This window comes from Botryllus schlosseri, chromosome 15, assembly GCF_051294905.1.
Source record: "Botryllus schlosseri isolate E-star chromosome 15, Bs_hap1, whole genome shotgun sequence".
NCBI classification, from domain to species: Eukaryota; Metazoa; Chordata; class Ascidiacea; order Stolidobranchia; family Styelidae; genus Botryllus; species Botryllus schlosseri.
In genome coordinates, this window is record NC_137250.1 from 7,485,319 (window position 1) to 7,509,254 (window position 23,936).

General features: G+C 40.3%; 1 protein-coding gene across 4 annotated transcripts; it reads right to left on the bottom strand.

Annotated features, from left to right (window-relative positions):
* Window positions 1–719: 719 nt before the first annotated feature.
* On the bottom strand, window positions 720–21,515 carry LOC145458018 (glutathionyl-hydroquinone reductase YqjG-like). Of its 4 annotated transcripts, none has more exons than XM_080336319.1 (12): window positions 20,810–21,515; window positions 16,686–16,845; window positions 16,468–16,619; window positions 15,298–15,402; window positions 5,554–5,687; window positions 5,349–5,445; window positions 3,873–3,954; window positions 3,108–3,379; window positions 2,938–3,031; window positions 2,549–2,665; window positions 2,365–2,481; window positions 720–1,034 (listed from the first exon to the last, which is right to left on the bottom strand). In XM_080336319.1, the coding sequence occupies exons 1-12, from the start codon at window positions 21,079–21,081 to the stop codon at window positions 936–938; spliced, it is 1,701 nt and encodes a 566-aa protein (XP_080192445.1). In that variant the 5' UTR covers window positions 21,082–21,515; the 3' UTR covers window positions 720–935. The 4 variants fall into 4 exon arrangements, with proteins under 4 accessions (XP_080192445.1, XP_080192444.1, XP_080192447.1 ...); XM_080336318.1 differs by having other exon boundaries at window positions 5,554–5,690; window positions 20,810–21,514; XM_080336321.1 differs by lacking the exon at window positions 15,298–15,402 and having other exon boundaries at window positions 20,810–21,266.
* Window positions 21,516–23,936: the final 2,421 nt, after the last annotated feature.

The window sequence follows — 23,936 nt, forward strand, 5'->3', positions numbered from 1 at the left end:
CCCTCTAATTTTTGACACATCTGCCCAGACTCACCAACTCACTGCGCAAACCCTTGGACTACAGTGCGTAACGACTAAAAAAAAGGTCATTACTTCGGATTTTTTGTGCGCAGCTTAGATTTTCTGTGCGCAGAGACCTTGTCAGTACTGCGCATTTGCGCACGAGCGCAGCTTAGAGGGAACATTGGTCATGACGCATCCTCTCGCATGATGTCTGTTACTCATTATTTGAAGAAATGATGGCCGGCATAAAATCAATTTTATTCAAATATTTGAAAATATGATTTTTTTCCGTGTCAAGCGTGAATAGTAGGCTACAATAGTAGGCTAAATTACATATTCACGATGTTTCTGGAATGGCTGTCTTCAAGCTCCCGTCGAATAAGGCCTACTTGGAAATTCTGCTTTGAATATACCTCTTATTGGTGGTGCGGCCCGCGGCGTCATCAAAACTAAGAAATCGGCCCGCGAGCCCGTTTGAGTTTGAGACCTCTGCTTTAAACTCTTAAGACGTTACAACAACAGCGTAATCCAGCGACAACGGCAAACTGAAGTGCGTGCATTTGACGACATTATATGATCTTACTAACCTAATGATGAATCTCGGAGCGTGAAATTGACCTGACGAACATGATGTTGAAAAAAAATCCGATCTCAAGAAAATCCCAGGTGATGCTCGACGAACCTAGATCCGGATGACAAAAAGCAGGAGTAGCATGTCTGCACAAGATGGATAGATGTGTGTATTTTGCAAGTGGCTGTCAACCAAACAAGGAGTTCAGGTAGCAATTTAATAATGGCGTGAAAAAACTGACAATCAAATCACTTTCAAAATACGTAAGTGCGCGGTGACAAAAATGGCACACACATCTCAACACTGCAATCCGAAGACTCATCAAGCCACCATTCATCAGCCATCGCCCACGAGAGGGAATTTACTCGGAGAACTTGATGTCCCTGCCGTGCGGAGCGTCGAAATCCAGGTCCGGCCCAATCGATACAATCGCCAACGGATTGATTTGACGGTGACTCATCTGGAGATGACATGAACGAGATGTGAACGAGAATGACACTGCTATATCACCGGGACCAGACTTGAACAATTAGATAATAATTATAGTTGCATAATTAGACAAATTAGAGCGAAACGCCGGAAATCTAATTCTAATTTGTGATCTGCTTCGTTGATCTAATTTCTTGTCTTCCTGAAATTGCTATAGTATTGTGTAGTATAGTCCGAAACGAGCCAAGATTTGGTGTACACTAGGGTTCATTAATTAAGGCCATTAATTCTGCCATCGGCAAACATCTGTTAGATTATTCGATTTGTGCGAACAATTATCGAGACGACCGATTTCGAATCGTTGGGCGAGGCCGTTCACAATTCCAATTGTGTGCCTTAGAGTCGATTTTTATCAAAATACACCAACCAAAACTCTGTCAACATAAGGGGTTCGTGTACCACCTAAAAATAGTACATTGTACGCTCTCTCATTCACGAAATTTCATGCTGGTGATGTCATATTTTGTGATACGATAATTGATATACAATGTTCTTTCCAATTCTCTGCTAGTTGCTGACGATTACCCCTGACGAGTGTCAGCCGAAAATATTCCGGTTCATTTCAATATGAATATACTATTCAACTAGTGTTCATCCAAAATATTTTTTTCCGGATTCCGGAGATTCACTGATAAAATTTTTAGGTGGCCAAAAAAGACGCTGTAAACCAAATTTGTCTCGATTCCAACCAGTCGAAGCCGACGCAGGGCCAATTGAAAATTTTGACTTTATTAAAAAAAATGTTTGTTTTTTTTCAAATTTTTCTGTCAACCCCGTAATATTGTCAACTCGCCTAAAAGAGCGTTGCATGGCAATTTTTGCTCACTTACAACCAGTACAAGTGAAGTTATTGAATTTGCAAAAATAACTTTCACGGTGTGTAATCCCAGGATTATGAATGACAAACTCAAAAACTTCGCTTCTACTACTTGGAATTGAGTCAAATTTGCTTTGCAACGTTTCTGTAGATAACCCAGTAAAATTGACAGTAAAATTTGAAATTATTTTTCAATTTTTTTTTATATGATATTCAAAAATTTCAATTGGTTCTGCGTCGGCTTTTACTGGTCGGAATCGCGCCAGATTTGGTGTACAGCGTGTCTTAGGCAACTTAATAATCTAATCAGTGAATCCCCGGAATTCGGAAGAAAGTTATTTTTGAACAACCCTATTGTTCAAGTATGGCCTGCACTAGCCAAGTCGCAATCGTTCTCAAATTACAGACATTGTGACGGTACGTTCATTCGAAACGTCACATTGTACTATTTACACACCACGAATACTATTGCCAAGATACCAACCATGTAATGCTTCATGATATGATCGAAATCGGTCGTATCCCGGAATGCCGGCCTTTGGTACAAATCTCGCAGGTAAGCCCATAAATTTTCGTAGTCCTTGAGCTGGCGCTTGTTACACTGAAAAGTTAAATAGCTGGTGAATCCGCGCGCCGAGATCTTTCATAGCGGACAAGTCGCGTCAAACCTTGAAATGTCCGTGGTAGACTTTGTCGAATCTGACCAGTGTCGTGAACAGGCGAATATCGGCCTCTGTCAATTTGTCGCCGACGAGGTAGCGGGATTTGCCAAGGTGTTCTTCCGCCTATTGCGGTACATACAAACGTAACAGTAGTACTAAAAAACGTATAATAATTTAGTTGTCCATTTATAGTTAAACTAATTAGAGGGAAATGCCCGTCATCTGATTTTAATCTAGATTTTGAAATGTTTTTATTTTTATCTAATTTAATCTCTGGAGTTTCTGAAAGTGCTGCAGGAGTAGCAGTGCGTAAGAGTCAAGTTTGGCGTAAAGACATTTGCTGTTCTCATGCTTATGACAATGACCAGCTTCTCTGAAAAGTGGAAAATATTGACCTTGTCCAAATGTTCAAACAGCTCGCCCACTGCTTTATCATAGGCTTCTTGCGACCGCGCGAATCCAGATCTGTACACGCCGTTGTTGATGTACCTAAGCATCGCAAAAGCGGGAAGTTCTAACTGGGTCAGCGGTGGAAATCTGCACGCTTCAAGCCGTAAACACTCACGGATATACCCAATCGTTGATGGAGTCTATGTCCTTTCTCAACGCTTCCGGGTAGATGTCAACAGCTTTCTGCTCTTCAGAGGTGCAAAACTGATTGAATTCGGTGCTCAGCATTCGGATAATCTCGCTCGATTCGTTATTCACGATGCTCTTGGTCTTCTTATCGAAAAGCACAGGCACCGTGATCCTGCCCTCGTAGCCCGGGGATGCTTTTGAGTAGACTTCGCGCATGTATTCCGCGCCGTAAACCGGGTCTTTGGAACAGTGCGCCACCTGGAGAAGAGTCATCGCGGCACGTGACACGTTTGGCGGGAAAATGAAAACGCGGCATACTCACCAGAGATGAGCATGGATTAGGATTAGGTTTTGCAAAAACAGGATTTGTGAAATTTTGTCGGATTTGTATTGGATTTGGATTAGAGATTTTTTTCGGAACGGATTAGGATTTGGATTGGATTTATCTATTTTCGGGGAGATTGAAATGTCGTGTGGCGAATGGCGACAGACTTTATTCAGATCAGTTATTAATGTACTTATGGTTACTAAGTTATCTAGAATCAAGTGAATCGTTGGTTGTGAAAGAAAATTTTCGAATCCCTCCATTGCATAAATTAATATTTTTTCTGAATTTCCAGTTGGAATCGGATTAGGATTGGACATGGACTTGAATATGAAAAAGTTATGGATTAGGATTTGGATTTGAAGGTTCGGATTTGGATTGGATTAGGACATAGAAATTTCAAATCCGCTCATCTCTGGTACTCACGTTCTCGTTGAAGCGCCAGCCGTTTTCCAGCATGAGAAAGTCGACGACCGTGAACGATATCACGTCTTCGAGGCCTTTTAACCTTGAACGAAACGCATTTGAGTTGGTCGATACAGATAGACGCTTACCATAGGTGATAAAAGTAGTCGGAATGATTATTAAATTTGAAGTGGAAGTATCGCCGAAAATATCTATTCAGTGGGCAAAACCTGTTTGAGTATACCTCGAAAAAGTAGAAGTTTAATTTGGGCACATGGGCACAAGGCACATGCGGGCCGCGAGGTCTTCTCGTGCTACCCGACAAGATACTTCAACAGATTTCTGATAGCTGTTTGCATTTCACGAAGTCTCGAGCTTTATGGAGAGTAGTTATTATTTTCCCTATTCGCTCACATTCACCACCGATATTTTACCAGCTGTTTTACCCTGCTCCACGAGTAACTGTCTTTCCGCAGGACAGCATATAAGAGAGCGATTGCAGACTATTTGTGAATCTTTTCAATGTTTTTTTTCGTGCATTACAAATTGAATAGAATCAGTTAGTTGTCGTGCAGTATAAAGGAGCTCATGTGCCGTCATTCTGACAGCTGCAAAAGATTGGTATTACGGGAGCGGCGTTCAACGTCAATTTTGCATTTCTATTACTATGACATAAAACAACAATTACCGTATCGCCCATGTTGTTCATATTCATCAGTTCGAATATTATAATTCTAATCAAATATTCGACTTGATCAATGACAACATCAGTAGCCTACTAAAGAAGTTCGACCAGCCACAGCGACTGCGTGTAGCAATTACATTCTGTCACGCTATTAATCAAGCTCGTCTACCCCTGCTATCGCAACCTGCCATGGATGGCTGGTTAATGATATCAGGAAAATAACCGCAAAGCATACTGCATACGATGTTGGCGCAGCGCGGCAGATTCGAGCTTGCACAATGCACATTGAAATTGCGTTGGCAAAAAATAGGTTGAGAATTTGAATGACATCTTCATACCGAGAATGATTCTCAACTCAACAAGCTTTGGGGATATTGATTCAGTCACGTCAATCATATTATTCAAGGATAATAAAAGTATGATACGACGTGCCCTACAGCATACACTCGCGGTCCGATGAAGTAAATTTCCAATTGAATAGTATATTCAATATGTATATATTAATCGATTGTATATTGGAGTTTTGTACCTCCAAGAAGCTCTTCAAATAAAGTAAATTTCTGCGCATTCATGATGATTATGTGCGATCATTTCTAATCAGGCAAACACTTCAAACCCGGCATTCACGCCATTCTACGCCGCATTTCGTGACAACAGCGTGACTCGACAAAATTATTATTCAACAATACGCGAAGTACTTTGTCATTGTTGCTGACTAGATCAGGTTGCGATGCTTTCGCTACTTGGCTGAGAAACTGCAAGTCTGCAACAATATGATATTTTACGAAAACATGATCAGCTGACTGGCTTACTTGCGAACGATTAACGTGCGGTGCGCCCAGGGACAAGCCAACGAGACGTAAAGATGGTATCGCCCAGCCTCCGCCAAGAAACCAGTCGATCCATCAGCTGACCAAAAATAAAGTAGATGCCAGTTAACATTAGCCTGTCGCTGCGAGATGGTGGCTTCGCTGGTGCTCTCAAAGACACGAAATTTAGTAACCATCAACAACTTACCGGAGACCGACTGACGGAATGATGAAGCGTTCCTGACGAATTCTCCCTTTTTGTTTACAAGCGAAGAAACGTCTACATGGGCTCCCTGAGCAGACATGGCTGGCTTGTGATGATTGTCACTTACTTTACGAATGCTGCTGTAACGAAAATTTGAGCAAGGCTTCTGTAGATATGCTACTTGACAAAGTAGGCCTATTCGAAACTGCCGAATTAGTGAACTGCGTACCATCAAATTTTTCAACCTGGATGGGAAAGATCGTCGTGACAGCAAATTCATAAATCATATAGATAAGTCACACTTCCTCAATCCTCATATATACAGTTAAAACTCGTCACTTAACTGTGCGAATTCAATACGGTTCGGATATCCTGATTTGAGGTAAGCTAACGCGGTACACTGGAAAATCAATGTCTAGTGACAAACACCGAGACATATATAGTAAACGCTATAATGATTCATGAATGCTAAATGCGCTGAATCATTGCCGGCGAGAATGAGCAAATCAACCGTAGCTTTCTCGATAGTGTATTCATCCGCCAAGAGAAAGGGTAGATTTTCTACGATTCCCAAAGACCGTCTATTTACAACTTGGCGTCCGTATCCGTAGTGGCAAGGATCTGTATCCATTATGTCCACAGCTTTTACATAAACACTTCTCTATGATCAATTTGATCATTCATTCTGGGCCGGGTTGAAAAGTTTTTTTTCTTCACACATCGATGATATCATAATACGTGAAGACTATGAACAGTGAACACTCTGAACAGTGAACATTGAAAATCACACAATAGCTACTATTCTGACATTGGCTGATCAATCACACGATATATTTCTTTGCGTAAGCCGCGTACCGCTTTTCTACAAGAACAATTTTCTCTGACGACCGAAGTCTGTTCGTAAAAATGCATAATTGTGTTCGATGTTAATGATTTCCGCGTAGAGTAGTACCTTCCTTCCATGCACTCTACACAAACGACTTCACCAAAATATCATCTAATCCAGTGGTTCTCAACCTTTTTGACCAGGCGGACCGGTAAAACTTCAAAACAAATGTTGCGGATAGATGATCCTTCAAAAATCAAAATTTACCCTAATTATTTAATAGCTACAAATGTAATGAAATTTCCTTTAAGGCTGCCCATTTTATATTATATATTTTTACTTGGCTCTATTGAAGTTTCTGCGAGAAGCTAGCGAAGTCAGCTAAGACCACTAACTTGATTGTGATAGTTTGGTTCTGTTGAAAGAAATGCGACTTTGCTGTTTGCTATATAGCAGAGGCGGGCAACATACGGCCCGCGGGCCGGATCCGGCCCGCGAAGGGATTTTGTCGGGCCCGCCGAGAGTTTTTACTCTGAAAGTGAAATTTCATTGTGCATGTATTGATAATTTTATGCGTCACACAATGAATACAAGTTTGCGAACCTGAGAAAGATGGACATTAAACTACTTGCTCGGTTCGGGTCTACTTACATTTTCTACCATGAACCAGTGCTGGGATGACCCGAGTCACCTTTTCCGTATGACTTGGCTTGACTTGACTCAGTCACCTTGGAAAAATGACTTGACTCGACGCTTCAGAAATGCAGATTGACTCGTGACTCGAAGCAAAAGTAACGAGTGAATTTAAAGTCATCAAGTAATTGATGTTGACTTTAGAAATTGCTGTATCTCGTGTAAGTTCGCCGAGCCTCCATTGTTATATCACAAATAAATTGATCGCAAACGCAGTGATCGGAGCTTACACAACAGCTTACGTTGTCGTAAACTTGCTCACCTCAACCAACCCTCTTGTATATAACTTAAATCAAACGAATATCGCTCATACATTTATAATTGTATATCGTGGATAAGTAGGCGGGTAGAGTGTTGAACTATATCATCTTTCTGAGGTTTCGTATGTTATCCTGTATTTTGGCTGGTATTTAAAGACTGAGGCTACACTGCTATATTACGTAGTTGAGCAGTTCTGTGTATGTGTGAGCGATGCACCGTCTTTTGCGAGTAAAATCAACTCTTCATTCCATTACTCTTCACCACTTAATCCGCGTAAGCGGTGTCTTACACAAAGCCTAGAAGTGTGCCGTGCTATAAGTCGGCAGACAAACAATCTGTTTATTCGTTCGTCGATTCCAAATAAATGGGTACTTCATCTGTATTTAAAACAGTTAGCAAAATGTAATGACTTTAATCATGGCTAGTAGGCCTACTTTGAAATTTCAACTTGACTAGACTAGTGACCTGACTCGTGACTTGACTTGACTTGACTTGATACGATTCTATTTTTGAATTTTATAAGGTGATTGATTAGTCCCAGTTTTAGTTTTACTTGCGGATTTGAAAAAGCGAGTAGTTCTGTTTCCGGAATTCCCAGAAAAGACACAAACAACCTTTGGCCGGGTCACAATCACCAAAGTTGAACTCCGTCACCAAAATACAAGTATTGAAATCCTGGATTTACCGCCCACCCGTGCATTAATCCATCCATTTACTAATAATTGGATAATCGTAGGTCGTAGCATCAAATAGTATAGTGGTGCAGAGGTAAAGGAATGGAAGACTGTGCATGTGTGCCTACTTTATATTGTCAAGTTAAAAGTAGATTTTGTACATATCGAGACAATTCATAGACAAGGTCAATGTATAATGACGTGCAGTCTTTTCTAAGGATTTCCGTATATGACATGCAACCAGAGTTCAAAAAAATAGTTGACAATATTGAACGACAACAGATCTCTGATTGGCTTCAATAGCTGTTGTAAAGAAATTCACTAAATACTGTTTTTTAGCTCTATGCTTTAAACTTGAAGTATACATTAAATACAATGGATTCCTTGTATAGGCGGATAAATACGCGATTGACGTATAACGTATAATGTATATATTCTGTAATCCGGCCCGCTAAGTGCTTCATTTTCCCATATCCGGCCCGCCGACCGGAGAAGTTGCCCGCCCCTGCTATATAGCCTAGTATCAAGTCTCCGTAGATATCACATATAACTTATGCCGGACGAGTTGTAGGCTACATACACAAGTTTCCTACAAAACTTGCAGCATTGTAACGTTAATCGGGTAAGGAGGACACTTTTTAAAATTTTCAAACTTAGAATACCGGAGGAAACTGTTGAAAAATGTTAAATTTTTCCCATTTCGTGGTCGGTTGACTAAAAAATAAAAAAAGGGACAACGTTCCTGCTCAGCTCCCGAAATACCCGCCCGAGCGTTAATTCATTGCTATTTTACGGTATCTCGGTCGAATTTTGCCCTATGTTTAACCAAAATTCTCAAAAAGAGGACAAAATCTCAAAAAGGAGGACATTTAGGCGTCCTCGGAGGACATTTTCAAAAAACTGAAAAAGGAGGACAAATCCTCCTAAAGCAGGACGCATGGTAACCCTATGTAACGTACGCTGAAAGAAGACCACCGACTGGCTATTACGACAACATGCAGGAAATAGTTCCAAACTTATAAATCAATATACCAGTGGTTCTCAACCGGGATCCGCGAATCATTTTCAGGGGTTCGCGAAACCTCTAAATTTGCAAAATGGTCAAAAACCTATTTTTTTTTAAATTAGGGAAATCACGAGACGGTTTCGCTTCATTACTGCAAAATTTCATGACTCGCATCAACAGAATGACCGTCTGAGATGGAATATCGTATTGTGCAAACTCATTTGAATTGCCAATAGCCTAGTGATGCAAGCATGTTGCTGTTTAGAGGTGTTGGACTAGTAAAGTCGATCAAGGTGACTTCGAAATATTTACAATGTTTCTCCTGTGATAAAGATAACCTCTATTCCAGAATTGATGAAATTCAGAATCCACACCGTTCTACCTGCGGCTTGAGATTCTTATTCTTTACACTTGACTAACACCAGTCCAACACACACAGCAGCGTATATTACAGCGGGCCTGTTTATACAGCGAGAGACGTATCATACTACCACGAGAGGAGTCATAAACAAACCAATTATAACCGAGTATCAAAACATCAACTCGAACGTACACGATATTCCAGAACACTGTCAATATGAGTCATTCTCAGTTATGCTGGGAGACCAGTTATTAGCTATCAAATCAAAGTTCCATAATATTCCCAACACTAGCACAGTAAACAACGAAGACACAATATGTACAATATATACAACAGATTACCAATGTCTCATGTAACATGAAAATCATTAATAAGAGCTGCTAGATCAGGGGTTCTCAACCTTCTTTTGATCGTGGCCCATTTTCGGGTTTGAAAATGTTCTGTGGACCACCTCTGATCCTAAAGTCATAGTCCTGTTCAACGCGTGGTAATCGCCGCCGACGATATGCCTATTTATATCAAATATGCACATTTTCTCTTACTAAACATATTTAGATGTAGGCCTATATGGACATGAAATCGCGCGAAGCGCGACGGAAATTTTCAGGTTGAATAAATATCCTACAAGAAAACACCCACAAAGTAATTCTGGGTCTCTTCGAGCTCCCCCGATTGGGGATTTGGGGTGCGACAGTTACGGCCCTGAACGATGGTATAAGTATTGTGTGCTTTAGCTGTTCCTCTCCTCTCACGTCGCAAAACCCAAGGATCAAATCCCCGCATGCACTGTGTGATTGGGCTTTTAGTTCCACTATGGTGGGCAATAAATATTATAACTGTTCTGGGCCCGATTCAAACAATTCTTTGGTGAATTACATGCTACATAGAAGTGGAGAAAGAATTTCTTAATATGCTAGCTGTACAGTGTACAATATGCATAGCATGTCTGGTACCTATTGAAGTAGCGATGTCAGAACATTAAATCCAATGATACAATCAATGCATTTTACTCTTACATTATGTACAATGACTTCAAGGTCGAACATTTTTAGAACGACTCAAAAGGAAGTTGATTATATTGATAATATACTGCAATTGTGGCTGTTTTTATGTTACAATAATACAACCTACCGAATTACCATAAATCTACATCAAATGCACTTCAATCCGAGTACAACATTTGCAAGGGCATGCGACTTATGACACTGCCGGAATACTTGGTTAATTTCATCATTAACTTCAAGTTATTATATACTCGAAATTATTTTCGCTGCTGTTGGCCGTAGGCTGTCATAGCCGGGGAAAAATAGCCGCCGTTTCCCCTCCCATTTTCGCCGTGTACATTGTGACCCCATACGTGCCACTACATCTCATGAGAGGCGGATGAAAAGTTTTATGTAGACTACCGTAATTTTCCATGTATACTGCGCAAAATTTTACCGTTTTTTGCCCTAAAATAGGGGGGTGCGTAATACACATGGGTACAGCAAGCCTTGAAAAAAAAATCCTTCGATCAAAAACTTGAAATCACACCTTTCTTCATGCTTGTTTAAATCGCGCATCACCTCTAGCCATTGGGCTCCGTAATTCGTATTATAGAGTGTAACGCCCCTCCAAATAGAGAAGCGTGTTGCCAATAGACACTTACGTGACCTTTGACACGAACCAATCAGGTTGCAGCAGGATGTAAACAAAGAACAGGGCCGGGCAAGCTTACTATGAGCTCTTATGGGAAAAGGTTGAAAAATGAAGGTTTTAAGCAAAATTACGTTGAATTGGGGATGACTGGCCTTAATGAATACTAGTAGCGTAGAGCTAGTATGTAGTTGCAGCTTTTAGTCTAGGATGAACATGAATGGTGGCAAGTACGCATCAGCGTGCTGTGTCCAAATGCATGGATTTTTGACAACTTTTCGGATTAAGCGACAATTGTTGTATACTATACTATAGGATTGTGGTAATGCATATGTTGACGATTTCATAGGCTCCAGGTCTAAAGCGAAATTTTCAAGCATATCTCATGTTCAGAAATATGCTATAAAATACAGCTTCTGCCACACATCACAATTTTAGTGTATTGATTATGAAACTTGAAAGCTATGGAGATTCTATCGAATTTCTGGATTTGAGTGGAACAGCATCTTCTTCTAACACCGCGGAGAAAGCTACGAAGTATTTCATGGAGCGCTATGTACCCGACTTAGGGACAAAGATTGAGGAGACAATTCACTCTTTGTGGAAGTGTTATTCTAGTGAACAACCAATGTTATCGTAACTTGCGGAAAAGAGAGATATCACACTCAATGGAAATACACATTCTCAGAAAATCCATTATTGATTCGTCTTGCACTTGTAAGACAGGGTAAGTAAGGAAAAAGACATTTTGTCAGAGACTCCTGCAATAGATATTGTAACCATGATTTATTTTCACATTAGGTTCTGATATATGCTCTCATGCATATGCATTGATTAAGACAATCCAGCACCTGAAGCTACAAGGACTGCATTGTGATTTGCATCAGCATCAGTGAGCTCGATCGTGATTGACAAGCCATCTCTCGACCGTACTCGCAACCGATCAACTCCTGCCTCAAGGTAGATTTTGGTGCGTATGTGGTGTCTTCAGTTTTATAACATTCCACCAAACACACATAATCTTGCAACATTTTCACCTGGAGAATTGTTCATTCAACAAATTGGGCATCAAAATGAGCTTCAATGCAAACCACTGGAATATAGTATGGATAGACATGCACTGTTGGTACACATTGACCATGGCACCGCACAATTACGATCCGTAGCATGCTATTAGGCATTACGATATTCACAATGGAACTGAATTTTCACAATTGCTGAATATGCTGTATCATTCATTTTTAATTTTCAATCTTGAATTAGAGTAAGCAATTAGTCCATATTTGGTTAGTTGATACACAATGCTGCATAGTAGGACACCAGACAAAATTTTATACTTGTTGATTCTTCCGATCAGCTGTTCAATATGAATACGTTGTCTCACCATCTTTCTGGTTGTGGAACAGTCTGGCTCAGGCATACAAATCATGTGCAGGAATATTTAAATCTAGATTCAATTTCTTGATTTCAGACTCAATGGTGAATCACTTTTCTGCCATGATAGCATTTCCTGGTTCACCATAGCTGAATTCCATCATTTTCTCACATTTCTTGTCGAACCCACATATTTCACTAATATTTCGATCTGAAATGGTCTCTCGCACAAAAGTAAGTGCACCACAATCCATCAATCCTTTAAAGTTGTATGTGATTTATTGACAGTCAGTAATCATTTTAGTTTTGAGAAATCATGATGAATGCAAATGGTGCATTTTTAAGAACCACATATCTACATGGCCAAATCGAAATTTAATGAAGCTTACAGCAATAGGCCTACTATAAATTTGACGTCAGTAGGATAAGTTGGGCAATTCAGAAAGAATTTATTGTAGTCTAGCATAAAATTTCAGCTTCTCCGCATCTTTTGACATTATGATGCTCATCTGAGAACTGAACTTCACTAGCAATAATTGTCCGTCAATTTGTAATTTTCCTGTACGAGTTTCCTGTTTTGTGCTTCTACTTCTTCCACAAATTTGATTTTCTTGCGTTTTATCCATCGACTTCCTCTTTCTGCAGCTTCATTAAAGATATCCATCACGCCTGCACAAAATATATAATATGTTTATTTTACAGAGCAACACTGCTGTGCAGGCACCTATCAAGGCGTACTCATCCGACTCATGCAACGTATCACCGCTACCAATTTCAACTATTCATATCATTATTGAATATATTGCTCTATACAATTTCAACCCACACCATCATGCAGCAAAACTGTGGAATAAAACGAGACACACACCAAGTCGATTGTGGCATCAAGTGTGACTGCATTTCAGATTAGATTCATTCTGAAACACAGAATTATTTCATCTTAATTATGTCACGATTCAATATTTTTGGTACAATAATAGATATGTCATTTTATTAATAAAATGAGAATTCAGATGACTACAAGGAAGTCCACATGCCTTTATCCCGATTTTACATTCTTCCATGCATGTTATTGGCTCTGGGAAAGGTACAAGCGCACACCAGGAACGGTCTGAGTAGCCATCTCCAAGTTACGCAGGATATTAGCACAGTGTTTATCCGAAATTTGTCCTGATTGATTCAATACATGAGCTAGAACAAAAAATGAAGATTTCAGCTGGGAACGGATCATATTGCCTATCATATTAATATGATCATTGAGTATGCAGACAAGTAAGTGTCCAGTGTAACAGTAATTTGCTAGATAATGATGCAGACTGTAGACTGTACTATATACGATTCCATAAATAGAACGCAGATAACGCAAAGCCCACATAATGAATACAGCACATATCCTGACTCAAGATTATTCTAATACATGCTATTCGGTACGACAGTCCTATAGTATACGACTAAGGATAATACAACAATAGTTGCTTCATCCGAAAAGTTGTCAGAGATCCATTTCTTTGGACGTACCATGCTGACGAGTGCTTGCCACCATTCATGTTTATTGTAGGTTAGAACACTGCAAATACATACCAGCTCTACGTTATTATCATTCACCAAAGTCAGCTATTCCCAATTCAATGTAATTTTGCTAAAAACCTTCATTTTTCAACGCTTTTCCATAAGCGCTCATAGTAAGCTTGCCCGGCCGCGTTCTTTGTTTACATCCTGCTGCAACCTGATTGGTTCGTGTCAAAGGTCACGTAAGTGTCTATTAACGAAAGCCTGTTTCTAATTATCAAGAGTCGTCTGCAAAGCACGCGATCTCTCGCTGAGTTGGTTTGCAGTTTGTACGCGAGCGAAATTTGGTCGCTGATTGCTGCAAGCGTGTGCGGCAATCCTTGTTGATTCATCGCGTCAACGACAGGTCTTAACAATCGCATACACGATAGGCCACGCGCGCAAGATATAATCGCCGGCGTAATCAGTCGCATCTCCAACAGGACTGGTGCGCCCGACATAACCGTTGGCCTGAGCAATCGCATCTGTAATTGTAATAGGCCACATGCGCAAGATGTCGTGTGTCGCTAGCCTGAACTATCGCGTCGCCGACCTCACAGGCTTTGGCCACTATGTACTGTCGTTTAGAGACAATGCCGTAAATTGTATTATGATTAGCGATCATTATGTCATGATTGCTCGCCAGTGACATCGCAAAACAGAACAACATCGAATACTAAACCACAACTATTCATGTACTCATGCACTGCGAATGCAGGATGTGTACTATACATGGGTACAGACTTTTCCCCAGAATATACACGTCATTTTAAGGGTGCGTATTATACATGGGGGCGCTCTATATTCGGAAAATTACGGTACGTATAATGCGATACTATGAGTATATTTTTGAATATGTGAACATAACAAATAGTACTAAAATTCTACAATTTTCCAAATAGAAATAGATCTGTGGCCCGCCTCTAATTGCTCCTGTGGCCCACCCTCTGACAACCCCAGTGCTAGATGGATACGACCGAAAATGCTATTGCCGAGAACGACAACGGACATTACCGAGAATCGACATTACCGAGAATGAAAATTATCGACAACGGACATTGGAAATTACCGACAACGGACATTACCGAAAAGGTATGTAGCCTACTACCGAGAATGAAAATCACCGAGAACATCATTATCAAGAATGGAAATTACCGAGAATGCACGATACCGAGAATGACATTACTGAGAAAGACACGACCGTGAATAGACATTACCGAGAGATACGAGGCCGAGAATGGACATTACCAAGAAGGACATTGCCGAGAACGAGATCTATACATGAGATTTGACATTGAATTTCAACTTACTATGACTTGCTAGTTCATGGTGGCAGTGGAAAAGAAAGTTTAACACAGTGGTTCCCAACCTTTTTCGACTCATCGCCCCCTTTTCAAGCTCAACGCCGATCATCGCCCCCCAGATTTTGTGCACCGAAAAATCGGTATACAATCTGTAATCATCGGCGGGTTGACTAAAAAAAAAGGGCAACTTTTCGGCTCGTTGTCGAATTTTACACTTTTGCAGCTAAAGTTCCGTGGGTTGACTAAAAAAAAAAAGAAAGGTCATTTCTCCGACTTGACTCCAATATAGCCTTTTGAACGCGTCATCGCCCCCCTATCGCCCCCTTCGCTATTTTCACCCCCTGTCGCCCCCTTTGTCCATTTTCGCCCCCCTATCGCCCCCTTCGTCATTTTCGTCCCCTAGACCGCCAAATCGCCCCCTTGGGGGGCGATATCGTCCAGGTTGGGAACCACTGGTTTAACACAAGACCAAGTTGGATAATACTGATTTTAGAAACTTACGCATGCTCGTCTATTTGTGGATCTTATTAGTACTCCTTCTTCGCGTTAGCGCTACGGGCTTGACGATGAAAAGGGCTGGATTTAGCTAAATCAGGGGTCATCAACCCCGGAACGAGTGCCATTCGTAACATAATTTATTATGGCACGCCGAATAATTTGACGCACACGACATATTATAACTGTGCTGTGGCAAAACATGTAACATATGTTTTCAAAATGGAAAAATCTCGTCTACAGATGACCCATTTTTTTTGTAAATCAACATAAAACAGAGTCTTTTGGTGCAGATTTTATTTATCTTGAAATTTTTTTAAGTGTCCCATTCTGTGAATATGGCAGAGGTGGTCAGTAACGAAGTACTTCTACCTTCTGAAGTACTTGAAGTCGATTTTTCCTACTCACACTACTTTTTAAGTAGTCATGATTTTAGACTACTTCTACTTGACAGTATTCAGTTTTGTAGGCAAAAATAAGCGTCGAATACCTACCTACTTACTTACTTACTTACTTGTGAACCACCACTCCTACTTCTACTTGAGTAGAAATTCCGGTGTTACTTCTACTTCTACTTGATTAGCGACGGTGACTACTTTGACCACCTCTGGTATCTGGTGAATAAATGAGTATTCAGCTGAAGAAAAATATCCTCTCCCGATATATATCTCCAATACTTAGTCACGTCTGCTACAAAGCTGTTTAATCTCGCATAAATAAAAAGCGAATGATAAGCTTACCTTTCCATCTTGTCCAGTAATTCATCGTTTGAAAAGACGACAAATCTCCTATTAGTGGCTGATCGTCCACTGTCGTAAACCATCAAATTTAGTCCTCTATCCTTTACCAAAGGAGTAATGTCCAGATCTTGTAAAGACCTTGGTAGCGAGGGCTGAAACAAATTAAAGTGTAGAATATTTCATTTTCAGAAATAGCCCAAATTATTTCTATACATTACCACTTGATTATTTTTGTTTCGAGTACGAATGATGGTCCGCTTTACTGTCTCCTTCCTCCCCATCGCAATCGCCCCTAAGAGACTTAATTGTGCTGATGCCATAGTAGACGCATATATTTGCGATGGCGATTCGTTGCTTTGACAGCTTCGAATTTTCATTCTAGAACAATATAGACTGTTGCTTAATCTCAAAGTAAATTCCATTGCTGGATAGCACTAATTTATAGGTTGATTTAACTACGCTTGCAGTGTTCACTTAATGCAGATATTGCGAGCTCCCGTTAAACTCGTAAAACAAATTACAAGAAATCGATTAAATACGTGAAATAATCGATCATGGTTACGTTAAATTTTTCTCGAATGTAATAGATTGCGATTACGATTACTTGAAAGTAATCGATCAGGATTACAAATCACGATTATCCCATGTCCCCGTGTCTGAATATGAAAGTTCATCACGGTATCTGTTAAAGCACACTAAACGCTACCAAACTATGAATAACCATTAGGGGTGCTCAAAAATGACTTTTTTCTCAAATTGTGCTGCCTATACTTGATAAAATTATTAGGTTACCTAATTAAAGCCTGCACACAAAATTTTCTTCAATTCCAACCAGTAGCCGCAGTGCTACAGGATAAGAAAGTGTTTTTATATAATCATATAAAAATAAATTTTAAAAAAATTCAAAATTTTCTGTTCACCCCATAGGATAAATTGTCAGGTTGTCTATAGAAACGATGTTCACCAAATTTGGCGCAATTCCAACCAGCAGAAGCGGAGTTATTGTCGAAAATTTTGCATTCGAATAAAATAGTGTATTTACGGTGAGCATACCTATAATAAATAATTGAAGAATTGGACACCGTAAATCAGGGGTGGGCAATTATTTTCCTCCGCGGGCCAAATGAGAAGTGGAAAATACGTTGGCGGGCCAAGTGAAACATTTTAGCTATAGTCTCCACCTTAGGGGCGTAGACAGGGGGGTAGAATTGAAGAACGTTCTACCCCTTTACAGCCTCGATTCTATCCCGAAAATCCCACGTCAACGCTGTTGCTAGAACAATATTTCTTCACGATATCGCCTAATTTCAATTTGCTGCGCGCGACGCCGATCGCCGACGCTGATTACATACCTTTTTCTCGCCGATCTCTCGTCTATGGAAGAGCGTCTATGCCAGCGTGAAAGGGGCATTGTTACATTTTTCTCTCGGCGAGGGTAAGCGATCAGCTTAATCCAGGGGCGGGCAACATACGGCCCGCGGACAGTTTTCCGACTTACATGATAATGTGGCCCGGGGCGCCAGTCTGCCGATATTTCCCACTCTTGCTTACTAGGTCAAATTTTAGTGACTGTATACTAGGGCTGTTCAAAAATAACTTTTTTTTCCCGATTCAAGCCGGTCACCTCTTAAATCGTCAGGTTGCAGTAGAAAACCTTGCTCACCAAATTTCACTCGATTCCAACCAGTCAAGGCCTCCGCAGATCCAATTAAAATTTTTAATTTATTATGGAAAATTGAAAAAAAAAAATTTCCAAATTTTTCTGCCGACCCCATGAAATTGTTGAGCTGTCTTCAAAGACGTTGCAAAACAAATTTGAGTCAATTCCGACCAGTAGAAGCGGAGTTATGTGAGTTTTTCGTTGATAAATCGCGGATTATCCACCAATCAAGGATAATCCGAGGATCGAGGATCTGACGATTTAAGAGGTGACCGGCTTGAATCGGGAAAAAAAAGTTATTTTTGAACAGCCCTACTGTATACATTAGGCTTACCATATTTTGGAAATCTAAAAAGAGGACACTTTTTCCGAAATTTGCAACATGCAAAACCGGAGTAGAATTCTCAAAAACCGGTGAATTTTTCCCACTTTGCGATCGGTTGACTAAAAAAATAAAAATAAAAAAAGGTCATCTTTTACGCTCAGAGCTCAAAATACCGTTTTTCTCTCCACATTGCCAGGTGGATGACTAAAAAAAAAAAAAAGGTCATCTTTTCGCTCAGAGTTAAAATCGACGTTTTTTCACTCCGAAATACCCGCCGGAGCGTCACTTCTGTGCTTATTTGCGGCATATCACTCGCAATTTGCTCTAAATCTGACCTAAATTTTCAAAAAAGAGGACAAAATCTCAAAAAAGAGGACAAAAGGGCGTACTCCGAGGACACTTTCAAAAAAGTCAAAAAAGAGGACAAATCCTCTTAAAAGAGGACGTATGGTAAGCCTACTATACATGTATGCGCAGCGTTGCGAGAGTGGAGCTTACGCGTAAGTTCGTCGAAGCGAGAAGACTTGCGTTATCGGCATTTACGATGCACTCAACCCTAATGTCGTCTGTGGCAATCATGATTTTTGTCGACTATACAATGGTCATTTACACCAGACCGATATTTCTTGCTTTTGATTCTGTAACTGCCGACTTGTAGCACGGCACACTTCTAGGCTTTTGTATGGCACCGATTATGCCAGGGGTTGCGAACTCAAACGGGTCGCAGACCACTTTTCAAATTGCGTAGAGGAAGCGGGCCGCATGAATTCAATATCGAGATAAATGAATTGATATGTTGATAAATTAGGGTTACCGGGCTTATTGAACGCCTTGAAATCTTAATTAAGGATTGCACCGTGTGTTGATTGATGAGAGAGAAGCAGACATTGCGGCGCCTGTATGACAATTTTATTCTCAAATACACATTGTCTTCACCATTATCGACGGGAAATGGCTTTGAAGTGACATTACTGTCGTTGAAATTCAGTCATTAAATACGATTTTTTCTTGTATATGTGGATAAATGGGCGAATAATGTATCGATTCAGCAATCCGGCCCGCCAAGTACTTAATTTTCCTATATGCGGCCCGCCGACTGGAGAAGTTGCCCGCCCCTGGCTTAATCCCTTTATACTGAATGCAGTCGCCGAGCAATAATAACATTTGTCGCGTCGTCCACATTAATAACATGAAAATAACGACTTATAACTGAATGAAACCATGTTTTAAAGCAATCGCATCTGATTCGTACTTTGCCGAACTCAAGCCTGTTCTCCCAAACAGCGTGAAGACACAATACTTTCGATTCGCATTTTATTTTTGACGCCCTTGTTGTGAATTGTCTTGACTTCAATGACCTAGATTATGCCTTTCGTGATCGGTATCCCGCCGGGACGCATTCAGCTTTCAATAGCCGCGCCGAAACTTGTTTGCGATTCCCTCACTTTGCGAATAAGACATTATTCACACGCTGGTACAATTAGTATATGCGCCATATTCGAAATGAATGGAATTAAAACGCCGAGCAGACGTTACTCGTACACGCGAATTGAATCATGTCAAAATTCCTGAAGATATAACAGATTCTGCGCTGTATAGATTGTTCGTCGTGAAATGTTGTTCTTGTATTGTTTCAACGTCGATTACTTATTTGAATGCAAATGAGATCTCCTGCACTTTCACAGGATGAGTGCGTGCGCATCGTAACATGATCCCCGTGCAAGTTGTTGATTGCTAACATGATCCCCGTGCAAGCTGTTGATTGCTAACTCGCTTCCAGTAATTAGATCGCCAATTAGCTATACGCTTTCAAAAGCGTACGGATTACAGAAGTCGCTATCGCTAAAGGTATGACGCATAGAGGCTCATTCCGCCCCCTTTATTCAGTTCTACCCCCTTTTTATCTCGGCTGGCTACGCCCCATACAGGATACAGCCTATTGTTTTAGTCATTCAAAAAGCAAGTTTTATGTTTTGAATTCCAAGCAACCTTTCGCGGGCCGCATTTGGCCAGCGGGTCGCACTTTGCTCAGGACTGCCGTAAATACTATTTTATTCGAATCCAAAATTTTCGACGGCAATAACTCCGCTTCTGCTGGTTGGAATTGTGCCAAATTTGTTGAGCAACGTTTCTATAGACAACCTAACAATTTCATTTGATGAACAAAAAATTTGAATTTTTTAAAATTTATTTTTATCTAATAAATTAAAAACTTTCTTCTCCTGTAGCAATGCGGCTACTGGTTGGAATTGAACCAAATTTGGTGTGTAGGCTTAAATTAGGTAACCTAACAATTTCATCAAGTAGCCGGTACAATTTGAGAAAAAGTCATTTTTCAACACCCCTAATAACCATACCTTTGAATAATTTGTTTGGCCTCTACTGTGCCAAAACTAGCACAGTGATTGTGTTCTTGGGATTGCTGCTGAATAGCTGGTGGATCCGACCCATCAATGACTTTCAAGGAACATCGACATTTATTTTTGTCGTAATGAGTGCAAATCCAGTACGAAATGCCCTTCGAAACCTTCGTTTTACGAAATATGAATTCGCCGACGGCAATTAACATGTTTCCTCGCGTGGAAACAATGTATTTTGCCAATATATTGGGACTTAATTGTTCCGCCATTTAGCCACTCACGTCTCTTAGCTGACCAATACCTTCTGTAGCAATATATATACAAGAGTATAGTCTCTCTCTTGGTTGATCTGTATAGAAGTATCTTGCGTTTTCGGCTATACTGAATACTTATCTGTTCGTATAAGTTCTTCCTCCGATATACTCAATACAATACAGTTTATTCAATGTTATTGCAGTGTAAGTAGTAAGCGCTCGCTTTCCAGCGGAACTGGTCGGCATATTAGACTAAATTCAGTGTTGCGTGAATCGGAGAGGAAAACGAGACTGCATAATTAGCTTATAACTCGCTGACATGCTTATCTGGGTCAACTCGGAATAATGAACAACAATGGCTTCCCGCTTATTGAAAAGTGTAGTTCAATCTCTACCAAAGAAACATCATCACTTCCCAATGCCCCGAAAGACTAACAAATTAGTCTGCTTCATACAAACATCCGTCGGTTGCAATATCGATGTCATCATGATCAACTGAGTAATCTTTTTGCTGACCTGAAGTCAACAGTGACAAAAATGTCTGTTTCATTGCGGGAGATATTAATATAGTTCTTCTAAATAACTAAGGAGCCATACAGATCTGGTCACTTTTAAATCGTTTTTCATTTTATCACTAATCGTCTTGCTCTAATATTCGTGCAAATGAATTATGAGCAATTATTTTCTCGGTGATATCCACTCTCGGTCTCGATATCCATTCTCCGCAATAGCATTCTCGGTATTGAACATACTCGGTAATGTTCATTCTCGGTAATATCATGAACGGTAATATGACCATTCTCGGTATTGTCCGTTCTCTCGGTGATGTCCATTCTCGGTATTGTCCTTCTCGGTAATAGCATTCTCGGTATTGACCCATCACGTCCGATCACATCAAATGCCTTTCTTTCTGGCTATTCGTCCTCCTTTATAGCTTTTAGAGTCAGGCGATTGTACACGGACAACTAAAAAATCTCATAAATGACGTGAAATCTGGATTTCGACGGCAGTGATGGCAAAGTTGACTAAAAAAAGCCAACGCCAAATAATTTTACATGGGAGCGAGTTTTTCGGGAGTCGAGTTGGAAAAATCACCTTTTTTAGTCGACCCAATAATATTTCCCGTAATTTTTTTAATTACCTATATTTTCTTGTCCGCAATTTTTTCTTTTGTAACTTGAAAAAGTGCCCTCTTTATCGGGTCTGAAAATATGGTAACCCTACAAGGTGCGTTTCCAAAACTTCAGATCATTTATTGTAACAGCTTCCATGTTCTGACGTCACGAAAATTGCCGGCATTTCTTACCTCTAATAGCCGATACCGATATTTATTTCAAAGTATTTTAATCGACTCAATATCGCCGAACCGATTAGGCCGGGCTCTTAATAGGCTATATATGATGAAATAACGGATAGCAATCGAGGAGCCTGCGTGAACTCAAAGGTGGAGTGGACACTGGACAGTGGACACTCATGTTTGACTAGAGTTACCATGCGTACCGTACCATACCTCAGAGGACGCCTAAATGTCCTTCTTTCTGAGAATTTTTGTTAAATATAGGGCAAATTCAACTGAGATAGAGTAAATCAGCACTGAAGTAACGGTTTGGCGGCTATATCGGGAGCTGAGCCGGAAAGTTGACCCTTATTTTTTAGTACACCACCTGGCACCTGATAATGTGAAAAAAAACTGTAATTTGGGCGCCGAGCAGGAATGTTGACAATTTGTTAGTCAACTGATCACTAAGTGGAAAAAATTTATCATTTTTTCAAGATTTTCCTCCGGTATTCTAAGTTTGCAAATTTTGAAAAAGTGTCCTCCTTTCCCGACTCCAAAATATGGCAACCCTATGCCTGAATTACTTTGGTAACGAAATTACTAGCTTAATAATTTGAGTGACAACCTTACAACCTGGCACAGTGGGCTATGTTATATAGATCAGGGGTCACCAACCTTTTTGCAACCAAGAGCTACTTCTTGGGTACTGATTGAAGCGACGGGCTATACCGTTTACTCTCGCCGTTTACCCACAATAGACTGATTTCCCACTTTGATATTTATAGAACTAGGAAGGAACCACATTGTGGTAAGACTTCTAAAGGAGTCTTTTAAAACAAAAAATCTCATTTGAGATTTTTTAAGAAATCATGAATTTCTTCACACCATGCTAGTATAAATTTCACAACAACAGTCAACTGCAATTTTAAAATAAATCATGTCACACTTTAGGCTGGACAGTTGACATCATGTTATCTGTTTCTAAATCAGTCAGGGAGAAGCCGGGCAAGGGGAATTGCATGCTATCAACTAGTGCGCTGTATACTCTGGTATGTAACTTGACACTGCAACTCTGAGTGAGTGTTCCAGATGTGCATTGGTAAGGAGTGTTCTGTGTTTGTTTTTGTTGAAGTTCGTGTCCGAAAAGGCTGATTCACAACGATAAGTTGAACCAAACACGCTTGCAACCTTCATAGCTGCTGCGCATACACTGTACTTTTCCGTGTCAACAAGGCACCAAAAGTTTGCTGCAGCCTGGTGGGCTTTGAGGTGGAGGTCATTTTGCAGTGTTACAATTTCAATCTCCAACTGTTCAGCATCCAGACATGGCAGATTTCATTATACCGGACACCAGCAAGGATTACAGAAAGTTGGAAACATGGTACTAAACTGCGTTGAGTGTAAGAGAAGCTGTGTCAAAAGACAGGGTTGTAATGACTCGAGTCATGACTCGACTCGAGTCAGACTCGAGTCACGTTTTTTTTGTGACTCGACTTGACTCGAGTCATTTCTTGAAATGGGAAAATGACTCGACTCGAGTCAATATTTGGATTGACTCGACTTGTACTCGAGTCATTACGCATGACTCGAC